Source organism: Rhinolophus hipposideros (genome assembly GCF_964194185.1).
Source record: "Rhinolophus hipposideros genome assembly, chromosome: 9".
NCBI classification, from domain to species: Eukaryota; Metazoa; Chordata; class Mammalia; order Chiroptera; family Rhinolophidae; genus Rhinolophus; species Rhinolophus hipposideros.
This window is the reverse complement of record NC_138055.1, coordinates 30,307,146-30,322,790: the sequence shown is the minus strand read 5'-3', so window position 1 is coordinate 30,322,790 and position 15,645 is coordinate 30,307,146. Positions and strand designations below refer to the sequence as shown.

Below are 15,645 nucleotides of genomic sequence, written 5' to 3'. Positions count from 1 at the left end.
CAAGATAAAGGAAATATTGAAAGAAAAACATTTTGATGACATTCAGGACATCAGGTTAATATGACAACAGCTCTGATAGCCATTCCAGAAAAAGAGCTCCAAAATTGCTTTGAAGGGTGGACTAGGCACTGGCGTTGGTGCATAGCTTCCCAAGGGGAGCACTTCGAAGGTGACCATAGTGACATTCAGCAATGAGGTCGTAGCATTTTTTCTAGGATGAGTTCGTGAACATAATTGTCCAACCTCATAATAAATCAGTTTCCTCTGTGTTTGATATTTGATTACTTTCCTAGGTCAATTATTGAAAATTTGGGTTTTTTAAAAATGTTGTTTGTTTGACTGACTGAATTTGTAAAAGAGGCATCATGTTATTAATCAATTAGTTATTTACTATCCATTTATTGTGGACCTAGAACTGTGCTAGGTCCCATGGAGGCAAAGAAGTAGAGATAAAGAATAAGGTGTTGCTGTCAGGGAGCTTGACAATCTATAAATGAGAAAATAAAACCGATAAAAGTGAAAATTGAAGAATGAATGTTTGGTTTAGAAGTTCAGGGAAGAGAAGTAGACTATTCAAGAGAGTACTGAATGAAGAAAAAGAGATTTGATAAGGGACTTTGAAAGTGAGAGAGGGCAAGCCAAAGAACATGAAAAGTCACACGGCGAAAAATAAGGATGAATGTTTATAAGACAGTGAGACTTGTCTAACTGGACGTGTCTCCTTCCCAAGTACGTATCACATATCTATTTAATTCTCTCCCTTTCCTTTACTACCACACTCGTCCAGTTCACACTTAGCTCTCATCCAGACTATTACAATAGCTGTGATCGGTTCTTACCAGGCCCTATCTATAAGTCATAGAGCCGACACAATAATCTTTTATTTCTCCATTTAAAACCAGATCATTTCAGTCCCCTGTTCAATTCCCTTCTAATGGTGTCCCAATGTGCTCTAAATAAAACTCAAATTCCCTGCTATGGACTTCAAGGACCTAAACTATCTGGATCACACTGAGCTGCTTGGCCTTCTCCTCTAACACTATCCCTGGCTCACAATGCTCCAACTTCACTGCACATTTTGTACCTGAAATCAAAAAGGGAGAAAAATGAAGGACAGTAAACATTTGTTTGGCACTGTACAGCTACAGTCTGTGTTCTTCTTTCAATCTTTACCAAAATCCTGTCCAGATGGTATGATCCCTATTTTAAAGATAAAGACCCAGAATTCCAGAGCCTAAAATCACAGATCACGTAATTGAGTTGTGATTCAAACGTATATCTTTTGACCACCATTCTAAAGAGAAAGTACAATATTCATAATTAATGATATAGAAAACATGGTAAGAGACATGAGTGAAAGGTATTTTCAAATGTTAAAGCCTGGATTAATGAGGAAATGGTGGTGTCATGAAGTCTATAACTGGAAAGACCTGGAAAGCAGTATAAAAAGGACACCTAGCCCAGTTAGCCTGTGCTTAGAGGCTGTACCAGAATGGCAGCTAGTACTCATGGCTGTGCAAAAACAGAGCTGTAAGATTTTGAATCAGTCAGCTCAGTTCTCCAATGCTTAGATTTTTTTCTCTGAAAAAGAGGGGGAACACTTTGTGACTTGGGTTAGGCAAAGATTTCTGAGATTCAACACTAAAAACTGTAAAAGACAAAAATTGATAATTGGATTTAATAAAAATTAAGAATCTCTGCTCTTCAAAAGACACTGTTAAAGGAATAAAAACACAAGCCACAGACTGAGAGAAAATATTTGCAAATTACATATTTGATAAAGGGCTTGTATCTAGAATATATAAAGAACTTTTAAAACTCAACAATAAGAAAATAAACAACTCCATTTTTTAAAATGGGCAAAAGATTCGAACAGAAATTTCACTAGAGAAGACATACAGATGGCCGAAAGCACATGAAAAGATGCTCCGTATCATTAGTAATTAGGGAAATGCAAAAATAAAACAACGTATCTACTAAAATAGCTAAAATTAAAGACTGATCATACCAAATGTTGCCCAAGATGTGGAGAGATTAGAATTCTCATATACAGGTGGTGGTAATGTAAAATGTTAAAACTGCTTGAAAATCATTTGGAAATTTCTTAAGATGTTAAATACACATCTACTATATCACCCTGCCATTTCACTCCTAAGTTTTTACCCAAGACAAATGGAAGTGTATGTCTATACAGAGACTTATACATGAATGTTCATAACAGCATTATTTGTAATAGCCACAAGCTGAGAAAAATGTCCATCAACAGATAAACGGATAAACAAATTGTGGTGTGTTTATATAAAGGAATACTCCTTGGCAATAAAAAAGAATCAACTACTGATAAACACAGCATGGATCTCAAAATAACTATGCTAAGTGAAAGAAGCCAAATAAAAAGAGTACACACTTGAAAATTACATTTTAAAAAAAAGTCTATCAATTGAAAATTAATCTAAGTGACCGAAAAAAGATCAGTGGTTGCCTGGAGATGGGAAGGGGGTGTCAGGAAGGAGGGATTACCAAGGGCATAAAGAAAAATTTTGGAGTAATGCTATGTACATTATCCCGAATGGGGTGATCATTCATGGGTGCACGCATACTCAAAACTTATCAAATTGCACACTTTAAATACATGCAGTTAATTGTATGCCAGTTACTTCTCGAGAAAGCTGCTTTAAAAAAGAAAAAAAAGCAATAGCAATAAAGACAGTAAGATATTGGCATAAGGATAGATTAGTGGAACAGAATAAAGAATCAGAAAAAAGAATCACATTTATATGGTCAATTGATTTTCAACCAAAATGCCCAAAAAATTCAATGGGAAAAGATCATCTTTTTAATAAATTGTGCTGAAATAACTATATATCACATAGAAAAAAATTACCCATAACATCCTACTGAAAAATTAATTCAAAGTGGATTATTGACCTTACATAAAATTTAAACCATAAAACTGCTAAATAAATAAATAAATAAATAACTTGTTGACAATACCTGCCCCACTTCAAACACTATTGAAAAACTGCCCCTCCCCCACATTGGCTCCATAGTTTCAGCAGCAAACAGGAAACTAATATTTTACACACGCACCCCCCCCAACACACATACACACTCTTGAGCAGAAGCAGGCCAGGGACACTCTACTACCACATCCTGAACAGTGTTGGGAGGGCCACCCGAGGAGCTGGTCTTCTGTTCCCTGCCCAGCAGAAATTGACAGTGCTCTAACCCATTGTCCTGGGTACTGTCAGCTGGGCACAGCAGGGAGCCAAGACTCCACCCCCAGTCAGCAAGTGGAATGAGGTGGGGAAAGGAGGCTGGTCTTTAATTAATTAACCATCTAATTCCATATTCTCATTTGCTCTCTCCTTCAGTTAAACGATGTGCAGGAAATGCCATAGGATGACCTCCAATGTGACCCCTGAGTGTGGGAATAATCTGTGATCTGACTCTGCCCAACAGAATGTGGCAAGATGACAGGATATCACCCACTGATTTTGTTATGTTATATGGCAAAGGTAAAGGTATTTTGCAATGTAATCAAGGTCTAATCAGTTACTTTTGAGTTAATCAAAGGGGAGATTATCCTGGGTGGGCCTGATCTAATCACTTTAAATTTTAGTGACACTGTGTTCTAAAACTTAGATTTATTAGTGTTTGCATAACTGAAACATTTACCAAAACTCATAAAACTATATATTTTAATGGGTACATTTTATCATATTTAATTTTACTTCAACACCTTTTTTAAGTTACTATGAAGACACCCTCCTCTGCAACGGGATTCTAGCAGCAGGATTTAGACCCGATGAAAGGCTGGGAGGTAGAGCTTATTTTCCCAGAACTTGCACATCACACTACTGAGATAGGTACTTATTTGTAATACACAAGGAGAAGACACTGAAAGTTTTATTCAAATGACACTTATTTCTTTGATTTAATGCATGGTCTCGGTATAACCTGAGTATTCCTGAGTTTTCCCCTACTTTGAAAAGTGGAATAAATAAGAAGATTCATTTCCTTAACCGTGTAAACTTTCCAGGTTCATTAGCTGTATTCAGTTGTCTGTGGCTGAGACCACATAGCCTGCAAGCCTAAACTATTTACTGCCAGGCCCTGCAAGGACAATATTTGTCAACGTCTGCTTTAGGTAAAAGAGAACACACTCTCTCTACATCTTCTCTAAATAGGAATGAAACGAAGATAATGGAACTGGTAAGACATAGCTGGTAAGTATAAACTTATTTAGAAATCTAATAAACAATATTTGCAAAGTGTAGTTCAGCTCACGTGCCACTATTTTATAACTTACATTTATGTAAAAGCATTAAAATTAGCAATTGTTATCTGAAATAACTCAATGGTACTTTTATTTTTGTCTCTCTGTGTACCTCAGGTTTTGTTGGATCATGAACCTAAATGCAACTGTTGTCTTGTTGGGAATAGCATACGTTCAGCACCTGGAGTCGTGGGCCCTGGTTTTACTTGTTTGTTTTATGTCTACACTTACGGCTCTGATAACTCTTCATATGATGCATTATAACCTGACTTATCAGCCTGAAAAATGTAAGTAAATCACATGTTACGTTAATTTTGGGGGTTTTCTGGCTTTCTTGACACAGCTCCTTCCTCCTTGATTCCTTATAACTTCTCTTTCAACTCATAGAATTTGTAGATGCTGCTAGTTATTACACTCGGGAGCAACAGAGTCTGCAAGAATATCAATAATCTCTATCTTCTTTTAGTTTTCCCTTGTTAGAAAAAAGTTTTAATAATGGAATATTTCAAACATAAACAAAAAGAGAAAAAAATCATATATGAAACCCATCTATCTATAGCTCTCAGCTTCAGCAATTAAGAACTTATCTCTACTCACTTTTTCCCATCCCCCATGGTAATTTTGAAGCAAAAACTGAATATTATAGCATTTCATTTGTGTGCGTGTGTATTACGTTCATGTTATATATGTTATATACATGTTTATATATATATACACTTTAAAACACATAATCACAATGTCATTACCTCACACACACACACACATACACACACAGAATTTCTTAACATCATCAAATACTTGGTCACTGTTAAAATCTAATTGTTTCCCTTAAAAAATTTTTTTGTTTTGTTTTGTTTTATGCTTTATTCAAATCAAATCCAAATAAGGCCCATATATTCCAAATGGGAGATGTATCTCTTAAATCATATATATTCCCCCTTCATTTCTGTCTCTCTTTTCAATTTTTCATAGAACATTTGCAATAGTCTGGATTTTGCTGATTAGATCCACCTGGTGTGATCCAACAGGTTTTTCTCTTTATTTCCTGTAAATCGTCTAACAAACCTAGGTACTTAACCAAATTCAGATTTTTTGGTCAGGGGGAATTCCTTCATAGATGATGTTATGTGTTTCAATGAAGAGACATAAAGTCTGATTACTCTGTTTTTGCAGTGTCAGCACCCACTGGTGATTTTTGCCTAAATCCATGACTTTATTGGGAGCTGCAGGATGGTGATGTTCTATATTTCTTTCTCTCTTATTAGCTGAAATAATTCCTCAACAACTACTTAATTACACAGAGGTACAGATTATGTAAGAAAAAAAATAAATGTCTAATTATTTCCCCATTTTTAGATTTTGGATTTAATACGTTGAGCTTCATTATCTTCCAAAGATGACCTATTAGTTTTCTTTATTATTATTAATTCATGGACATAAGAATTTCAACGTGTTTCTGTCCACTCCAATTACTGATGCTCACAGTGTTCTGTATTTGGGCCGTGATGTCCTCTCCACTTTAGTGTCTGTGTTCTTCAGACAAGCCTCTATTGTTTTGGGTTGCTCCCTGGCTTTCGGCTATGATAAGATAGTGTACGGTCATCATTTCCTTCCTTGAACTTTGAACCATCTCTTTCTCCAAAAACTGTGTTTCCTTTTTGTATATAAAGGAATGTAGACACTACAATCTTAGCACTAGGGATGCTCACTGCTCCTGAGTCTATCACGGTTGCTAGTCTTTCAGTGCACAAAGCTAGAAAATGTTCTTTTTCTTCTTTCTAAGATAACATACATTTTGGATTATACTAATACCCTAATCAAAACCAGTGCTACAGGATTTTTACTTAACCTTATTAAACTCAGATCTTCTACTTCTTCCCATGCCAAAAATCCCAGTTCTCAATGACAGCAGTGGATTTGCATATTTGCTTCATTTCAAAAGACACACTCAGTAATCTTAGATTAACACTACCACCAACAACATGATTGTTGGAAAGAGTGTTAAGATTCTTCTTGCAGTTTTTTTTTTTTTTTTAACGTCATAAACCCTGGGAATGTCCACTAAAATTATTATGGTTTAAAGTCAATTGGTATAGTTTCTCTTTGGTTATACCACTAAATTTATGTGTATAATTAAGTGCATTAGTTCCATTTTTCTTTATACTTCCAGGCATTTTAAAATTTTTAATTTGTTTTAAATCATGTAAAATTTATGTCCAAAACAAGGTCTATGTATTCCTACATCCCCTCCTATTCCATTAGCTGTCAATTTACCTATTTTAAAAAATTAACATTCATTTTTTTAATTTACAGAAATATTAAAATTGTATATGTGTGTGTGTGTCTCTGTGTATGTATATGTATTCCCCCTTCTTATATAAGCAGTAGCATATTATTCACACTTTTCTCACTCGCTTTTTTCAATTTAACATAACCTAGTGGTTGCTTCATAACTGTTTACAAAAATATGCCCCATTCCTTTTTATAGCTGCATAGTACTCCACTGTATGGTAAACCATTGTTTATTTTACCAGTCTTATGTTGATGCACATTTGGGTTGTTTCTTTACTTTTGCTGTTAAGTAGGTTCTAATGAATAGCTTGGTGTATATCTCTCTTTACATTATCCCCCAGCATATCTTTAGGATAGATCCTACAAGTTTGCTAAATCAAAAAGTAAATCCATAGATAATTTTGCTACATATTGCCAAATTCCCTTCTATAGTTGTTGGAACATGTTGTATGTTTTTCCCAAAATTGTATAAGAATGATTATTCCCACATAGTCTCTCCAACATCGTACATCGTCAAACTTTTGATTTTTGCCAATTTGAGGGAGGGAAATGATATCTCACTTAAGTATTATTTGATATTTCTCTTATTTTGAGAGAAGTTGAACATCTTTTCATTGCTGTGGAGTAATTTGAGTTTTGTTTTGTTTTGTTTTCAGTGATCTACCTGTTCATATATCTAGTCCATTTTTTTCTACGGGATTGTGGACTTTTTCCTTCAATTTTTAGAGAACCTTTCTGTCATCCCTGAATAGCAAAAAAGAAGAAAATGTAAAGTATAAACTTTTATTGAAAGATCACTGACATTTTTTGGAGTGTGTAATTATCAAATAATTCTGTTTTTTATGAATATATATATATATATATATATACACATATATATAATTTTTTAGATTCATATTTTCCAAATAACTATTTAGCATCCATTCATTTGTTTCCCAATCTCCTATTTGAAAATATATTCATCTGAATAAATATGATTTTTAAGTTATCTATGTAATCAACTTTGTGTATTGTCAACCCTATTATAGTAGTCCATAGTTACATTTTTAAAACTGGAATGAAAATGCAACTACTACAGTTAGTAGTAGTCCATATGTTACATTTTTTAACATATGATAAGGTAACCTTTCTTTGGACATTTACAAACAAAACAAATTTACTAGCTGCAAATAAAATTATAATAGAAAATGTCCTCTGGTGGTTTACTTTACGTAATACTTTATAAAATGAGTATTTTGGAGTTGTTTTTGTTTTTGTTTTTATTTTGTTCTGTTTCTATTTCCAAGTTATTAAGATCACCCAACTTGATGAAGTAAAACTCTGTCTTCCCTCTAGCAAAGTATATAATCTTTATTTTGGCTCCTTCCTCTCTGATGACTAAATTGGAAATTCCTCCAAGCTGTAATTCAAAGCCATAGGTGACCTTAAAGAAATGATTTTTTATATGCTACCTTTTATTTTAAGGTAACTTTTCAAATGTGGACCATGCATTCCATTATGTTTAGCTGTCAAGCACGGCCTTCATTTGCATTTTTTCCCACTGCTATAATTTTGAGAACTGGCAGGTGACCAAAGAAGAAAAAAATGTGCATCTACCATCTAGAGTGCAATGTAGGCTTTTTTATTATAATTAAGTAGCATAGATATTCATGATTAGATCAAGGTCAGAGGAGCAGAGCATCAGAGCCAAGGACTTAAAGGTACAAAGAATGGAAAATCGCTTTCCAAAGTTTCTTTTTTTAAATAGTAATGGTGACAGGCTTTAAGTTTTGCAATAAAAAATTTTAAGTAGCTCCTCTGTTGTATTTTAAAATGTACACACCTGGTGTGTTTGCACATTTAAACCGGAATTTGAAGTCTCAGTTGCATTGTCATTCCAGTTTTGTTTTTTTTTCCAACTTCCCATTTCTGCTCCTCGTGCAGAAAAGCAATTTGAGAATTATAATGACAATGGATTCTTTTAAAGGCTGAGTCTACATGACACCCCAAATTATTTGTATAGAAGGCACAAATTTTCTATTAAGTTTAAAGGATTAATCCGAGGAGGTGGCGTGATGTATAGGTGTAGTTTTCAACAAGATATCCTTCCTAACATTCAGTGATAACTGCGGTTTGATGGGACAGGGAGATCACTGTACTGTTCCTTTCCTGCCTTCTCTAACTAGCTTCTTGGCTTCCTCTCAGCCCAGCTGATCAATTTAGGTTTATTACTTCTTCCCTCTGACTTACAACCCATCTAGCACACTGTCCACTCTTCTTCCATCACCTTGGCTAAGTTTTCTCCTCTTAATTGATACAGAGCCCTAGGATTCATTCCAGGGACCCTGGCTCTTCCCTTCCCACCCTCTTTCCTTAAGTAATCTCTAGTTCCACAGTTTTTAATGCCAATTATACACCAAGCACTCGATTTCATACCATGTTTCCCCGAAAATAACACCTAGCTGAACAATCATCTCTAATGTGTCTTTTGGAGCAAAAATCAATATAAGACCCGATCTTATTTTACTATAAGACCGTGTATAATTTAATGTAATGTAATGTAATATAATATAATATAATATAATATAATATAATATAATATAATATAATATAATACCGGGTCTTATATTAATTTTTGCTCCAAAAGACGCATTAGTTTGTCTAGCTAGGTCTTATTTTCGGGGAAACACAGTAGTGACCTCTCTCCTTACCTCTCATATATCCAACTTCCTATTCAACGTTTTGACTTGGTTATCTAATACCGGTCTCAAACTTAACCTGACCAAAACTCAATTTTTGATTCTTCCAATTGCAAACTGACCCCTTTCTTGACTTTCCATATCAATGTAAGTCAACAATAACCAGTTATTTAAGGGAAACAAAAGTAGTCATCCCCAATCTTCTCATTTCTTCAACCCCTCCCCACATCAGAAAATCCTACTGATTGTTCAAAAACAAGTCCCATCCTATTCACTTCTCTTCGTTGCTACTACTAAGTACAAGTCACCACTACTTGCCTGTCTTCCAGCTTCCTCTCTTGTTCCCTAAAATCCAGTATCCATACAGCTACCAGAGCTCAGAGAATATTTTTTAAATTATACAGCATATATCGCTACTCTCTACAAAACTTAACAGTCTCCCATAACACTGAGGACAACATCCAAGTTCCTTCCTTTGCCCTGTGAAGTCTGACCCCTGAACAACTCTTGAACCTCATGGCCTTCCAATCTTCTTCTCACTAACTGAGCTACTGCCCCATTGGCCTTTACTATTCCCGAACGTCTCCTAGCTCATTTCTACCTCATGACATGCCTGGCATATGCTTCCTCCGGATCTCTTTGCCTATTCAATCCTCAGTTCAAATTTCAACTTTTTAAGTCTCCTCTACACCAAACCCTACCATGGGTCTCTATTTTATCAGTCCATTTTATTTTCATCATTGAATTTGCCTAATATTTTCTTGCTTGTTTAGTGTGACCCCCACCAGAAAGAAAACTCAGGGATTTGTAGGTCACGTTTATTGCTATATTCTCAAGGACTAGAAACATTGGTTTAGCATCAATTATGTGTACTCACAGTGCTAGCTAAAACTTTAGACCTCCTTCATGCTTATCCATTTTTTTGTTCTTAACCATTTTGTTTTTGTTGCTTCATATCCCACATCAGGTACAATTTTACTTGTTTAAATAAATTTATTTTTCGAAGTGTTTGTTGGTTTTAAGCCAGTGATACTCAAAGCCTAATCCATGGAGCAGCTTTGGTCAATAAGCTGTTTATTACAGGTATGCAGTAAAATAAATACAGACACAGAAAGAAAACATGTAAAAGTACTTATGGAAAGTTATATTTTATATCCGTTGAATCTAATAATAAAAAAATCAGGACTTATATTTTATATGTTTTTGTTTCTTATTTTATTCTTTTGGAATTTCATTTTTATTGTATTTCACAAATGTATTGACCATGATAGCTGAGAAATTAAAAAAAAAAAAAAAAACTTGTCTGTTAACCCCGCTAATTTAAGATGCATTAATCTAACCTTCAGAAATAATATGATAGTGATATTTAACTGTTTAATAAAATTGCAGGTATCAATTTATCATGTATAAGAACAGATCCAAATTTATCCTGCAACAAACAGTGATTTGTTTATACAAAAAAAAAAAAGAATAATGAGTTTAAAACGTCATATTCAATAAAATCCCTTAATTTGAAACATAGACAGAAAATTGAGGGGAATATCTTTAGAAATAGTATTCCATCCTGGAAATAGCTATCTGTTAATAATAAAGCCTTTTTGAAAGCATAGAGTAAGCTGGATCAATGCCAGTAATAACCTATATAGCAATGTTTTGCAAGAGTTGAGCAGAGAACAGGTTGATGAGCAACAGAGACAAGATAATAAGGAAATGTCAGAAAGTTAAGCCTCCTAGCCCAGACCTGTTCAAATTTGGTCTCTAGGCTGTTCATCAAGACATTCTCAGTTCTCATCTTACTAAAACCTTAAGTAAACTAATTGAAATAGCTAGGAAAGTCTCATAATAGAGCAGTTCTTCCTGCAATAATAAGGAGATGCTCCTATTACTTCTTTCCTAAGAGACACAAACCTTGGTCACTCATAGGTGTTTCTATCCCCTGGGCCTTCTCAGTCCCTGGGCCTCTTATTTGTGTCTGGAAATAGTGACTAAAAAGAGGCAATAGTTACTGTAGATATGAGCCCATCTCCTGTCAGCAATTATCCTAACGTACTTCCACCTGACCTCTACACACTTCACAGAGGCCACCAAAAAGCCACTGCTGTAATCATTCTTGGTCACTACCAATTTGGGCTGGATTTGATTCAGTGACTTAGAGGTGAAAGGCTCCATATCCAATTACTAGGCCCCCAGCTTCCTCAATTAATCAAAGAATGACATAATAGGTCTCTTACAACACTTAAAGGAAAGACCAGATCAAATCAATATAATCACTCTATAACCATAAAAAGAAAGATTAATAAATATTCTTTATTTCAATATAAAATCCAAAATTCTGTGGCATTTAAATGAACTTGTTTAGAATGCATTTCATCTTGAATTTTATAGGAAACTTGAACATAATCAAATGATGACCAAACTATACTTTGAGTTTCTTTAGAGTTTCTTTAAAGAAACTCAAAAAGATTTTCACATTTATTTTACCATTTATCCTGAAACTAGGGTTTAGTGTCTATGTAATTTGTGGAAGGATTATCTGGTCAAAGGGGTTCTATAAAAAAATTGTAACAATCATGATGGTACAACTGAACTGCTAACAAAACAGGGGTCTCTTATCTGTCACTGTATCAGGGAGTCCTAATGGAATCAAAGAAAAGCTGGAATCTGAAAGATCATAAAATAAGCAACAATGACTTTGTAAATCATTAGCAGTAAGTGACTGCAAACATCTACAGCAATAAAATGCTTCTGATGCTAAAGTGACAGCCATGTAAACCCAGAGGAAACTACTGGAAAAGTCAAAAACCAACTAATGCAATCTGAACTTTTAGTGACACTATCAACATGTATAAAGTCTTCTGGAGAGTTCAAAGTTTATGTCTGTAATTCATGGATAAAGTCAAAGCAGAGAACACATTTCCCTTCATCACCATGTCAAAATAAGAAACCACCCTCTACATGACAAGTAAAGTGAAGATTATTTATATAACATTTTATATTAAAAAACAGGACAAGTTCTTTGTGTCAAAGCTGTAAAGGAAAGTTCAGGTTGTCTTATTCATTAATGAGTAAAAGTTAGAGACTTCTGAGAGATTTTATAATTTTTACTTTGGTGTTTTGTCTTCTTTCTTCCCTTTTTAATAGTTCCTCTTGATCTTACCTTTTTCATTTTTTCTATCAGCTGTCAGGCACCACCTTGGGCTGGTCACCAGGAGGCCAGAACTCTTGTCAGAGCTTGTTCCTTTGAATTCAACGCCTTGGGTGCTAAAACATTCTCAGTCACTTTACTGTCCTTCATCCTTATAATTGTCGTCTTCCTGATTGACATCTTGGAAAACTGAAGAGCAATTCCTTTACTAATACCTAATATTTTCAATTACTTGCAGGTTGCACCCTCCTCACAACTTTTGGAGTGTTTGTTAATGCACTGAAAACATGCTGTCTGCAATATTGCCATCTTCGTGGAGATGTGACAAGCTGGTTAGACCAGGCCAAGGAAAAAAATGGTGGCAACTACAGTGAGCTCCAAGTGGAAGACACAAAATTTTTCTTGACCCTTCTCCCTCTTTTCATTTTTCAGCTCCTTTACAAAATGTGCATTATGCAGGTAAGGAAGGGTAATTAATACTACCCCCCAACAATAATAAAATAATTGCATCTGAACATTATAAGTAAATACTTATTTTCATCCCAACAAAAGCTCTTCCCAAACGTTTCATCAGGCAGTTATTCTATAAATGCTTCTAATCATTACAGGCTCGAATTTCAAGAGCTAAGTTGGGTCAGGCAGAGGCAAACCTCAGGAGAATCTGGGTATGCTGTTTCTCCTGTAGAACTATGAATGTCTGTCAGTAGGTGCAGATAATACTTTAGAGTGCATAGTTATAAGGCATAAAAGTAGCCCATGAAAATATGAGATCGATGAGCGATTACCCAACCTCTGTATCGCCAAAGGCTTTGCCTTCCTTCTTCAATAAGCCTTTCAAAACTGGTACTAACATGTAGCTAAATTGATTGATTTGAGGATCACCTCCACAGTACTCTTGAGTATAAGTACTAATGAGCAAGTGACTCTCTCCCCACCCACTCTTAGTTCCTTGGTGAATCATTCCTTATGCTATAGAGAAATCAGAGAAAAAACACCAAGTCCAAAGTATGCTTTATAAATATATGTGATTTAAAAAAAATTTTAATGTGATAATGCTCAAAGACTAACTTACTTATTAAGAAATATAATTTCTTCATATATTCTTCATATATCAAATGATTATAACAGTCTTTGAAGAAATTTGGTATTATCCTCGTTGTTATCCCCCAATTTAGAGTTTAGATGGCTAACGAGTAAGTTGTATTGATATATCATAGAACAAAAGAGCTGAAAAGAAACTTAGAGATTAACTTACTCACTACTTAATTTGTTGAAGAGGACATGAGGCTCAGAAAAATTAAGTGATTTTAGAGGGTAAGGGTAGGTCACACAGTTAACAGTAGTGAAAGGAAAAGCAGAATCTGCCTTTGGATTCTAGTAGAATGTTTGCTTCTCTAAACCTGGAGTCAGCAAATTACAGCCCACAGGCCAAACCTAGCCCACTGCCTTTTTTTGTATGTCCTGCAAAGTAAGAAGGTTTTTACACTTTTATATAGTTGAAAAAAATCAAAAGACAAGCAATTTTGTGGCTCATGAAAATTATATGAAGTTCAAAATTTGGTGTCCATAAAGTTTTATTGGCACACAGCCACTCTTACTTGTTTGTCATACTGTATCTACTTATACATGAAAACAGAAGAACTGAGTAGTTACAATAGCATCCATACATGGAAATATTTTCTATCTGGTCCTTTACAGAGAAGTTTGCTGACCTTTGCTCTAAATAAGGCAGGAAAGCTAGGCTGATTTAGCAGATTCAACCTTCCTCCTGACTCCACAATAATATCTGGCACAAAAACATAAAAATATTACCCACATATATAATTAATATCCTAAAAACATCTTAGAATGAACAAATTAATAATAAGTACAAAATTACTAAGTGGTCCATAGCTAGCCTTGAATCTTCTGTGCAAATAAGCACAAATTACTGATTCTTTGTCTTTATAATGCAGTGACATCTTATATTTCTTTTGACTGAACCTTCTCTGAAAAATGTCATATATTTTTTAATTTGACATAAATTACAATAATTTCTGATAAACTGATTTTTATGCATCTTACTAAATCTAGATGCCCAATTTATTGCAAAGAACAAAAATTAATCCTTATCGATCACTTCTATATGTCCTAGCTTTCAAAAAATGACTTCACAGTATCTAATTTAATCTCTACAGTAAGTCTACATGGCTATTATCATCCTAAAACTTAGCCTCAGAGATATTAAATGACTTGTACTTGCTGGCGATCACCCTGCTAATAATAGTATATGGCAGAGCAGCCATCCCAACTCAGGGCTGGCATCAACACCCATACTTTGCAATTGCCCACAATGCCTCTCTTGCAGCCGGATTAAAAATCCTGATACAGACTACATAGATTCCAAAATTATATACAGTCATGTTTGCCAGAAACTTTAAAGGAAATGGTGAAAAATGTACTTCTCAAGGGAGACAAAGAAAACTTCCATTGGGATAAGCTGGAATTAAATTTTTGCCTCCAGATGAAATAATCACTGGTATAAAGGCAATCAAAGTACCAAGAATGAAATATCATAGAATTCTATATTTTAAATTTAATAGCCATTACTGACCTTCAGTTCCAAGACATACATTTAAAATATGTTGATATTAAGGCCAATGATGTTGCCATTTGACATTACTGGTCATTCAAAGGTGAAAATGAATCTCTATTGACAGCAATTATTTCTGAATACTCAGAGGCTTGTGTGAAATAAAAGTATTTAAAATTTTAAAAGGGGATGATTTCAGAACTTGAGGCAGAAGCAGAAATGATTTCAAGCTTTCAAGACAGTGGAGCCTTTTCTTAGATTAGGCAATATATTAATATTGCTTCACTAAAGATTAATAGTACATTTGCCACATTATTAAGTTAACAGGTTTCCGTGTCTGTGATTCATGCCGATAATAACTTTATTCCTATTAACAATAATTCTCATTTGAAATCAGTAACAGAAACTTCCAAGTTGTGCTGGGAGCCTTTCAGTCTTATAGTAGTTCTGCTGCCAGCACTTTTTTGAAAAAACATTATTCATTCTCCTTTGATTGGGTGATACATGCTTAATTTTATTGAACTAGGGCAGAACTAGCTAATGTTCCCTTCGCTACCTCCATCTGTACCCAACCAAAACAATCCTAGTTTACAATGCCAAGAGTCAAATTAAAGATTGGAGATCAATTATTACCAAGACATATTTTATAGAGATAGGAAAAAACACCTCAGTGAAAATG

General features: G+C 34.5%; 1 protein-coding gene across 1 annotated transcript in view; it reads left to right on the top strand.

The window, feature by feature from the left end:
- The window catches only part of SLC15A5 (solute carrier family 15 member 5), a gene marked incomplete at both ends in the record, with an annotated part of 69,616 nt that overhangs the window by 10,445 nt on the left and 43,526 nt on the right, over nt 1–15,645 (top strand). The window contains 2 exon segments of the mRNA XM_081058213.1: nt 4,397–4,566; nt 12,633–12,863. Of these exon segments, the coding sequence (XP_080914339.1) occupies nt 4,397–4,566; nt 12,633–12,863 (401 nt within the window).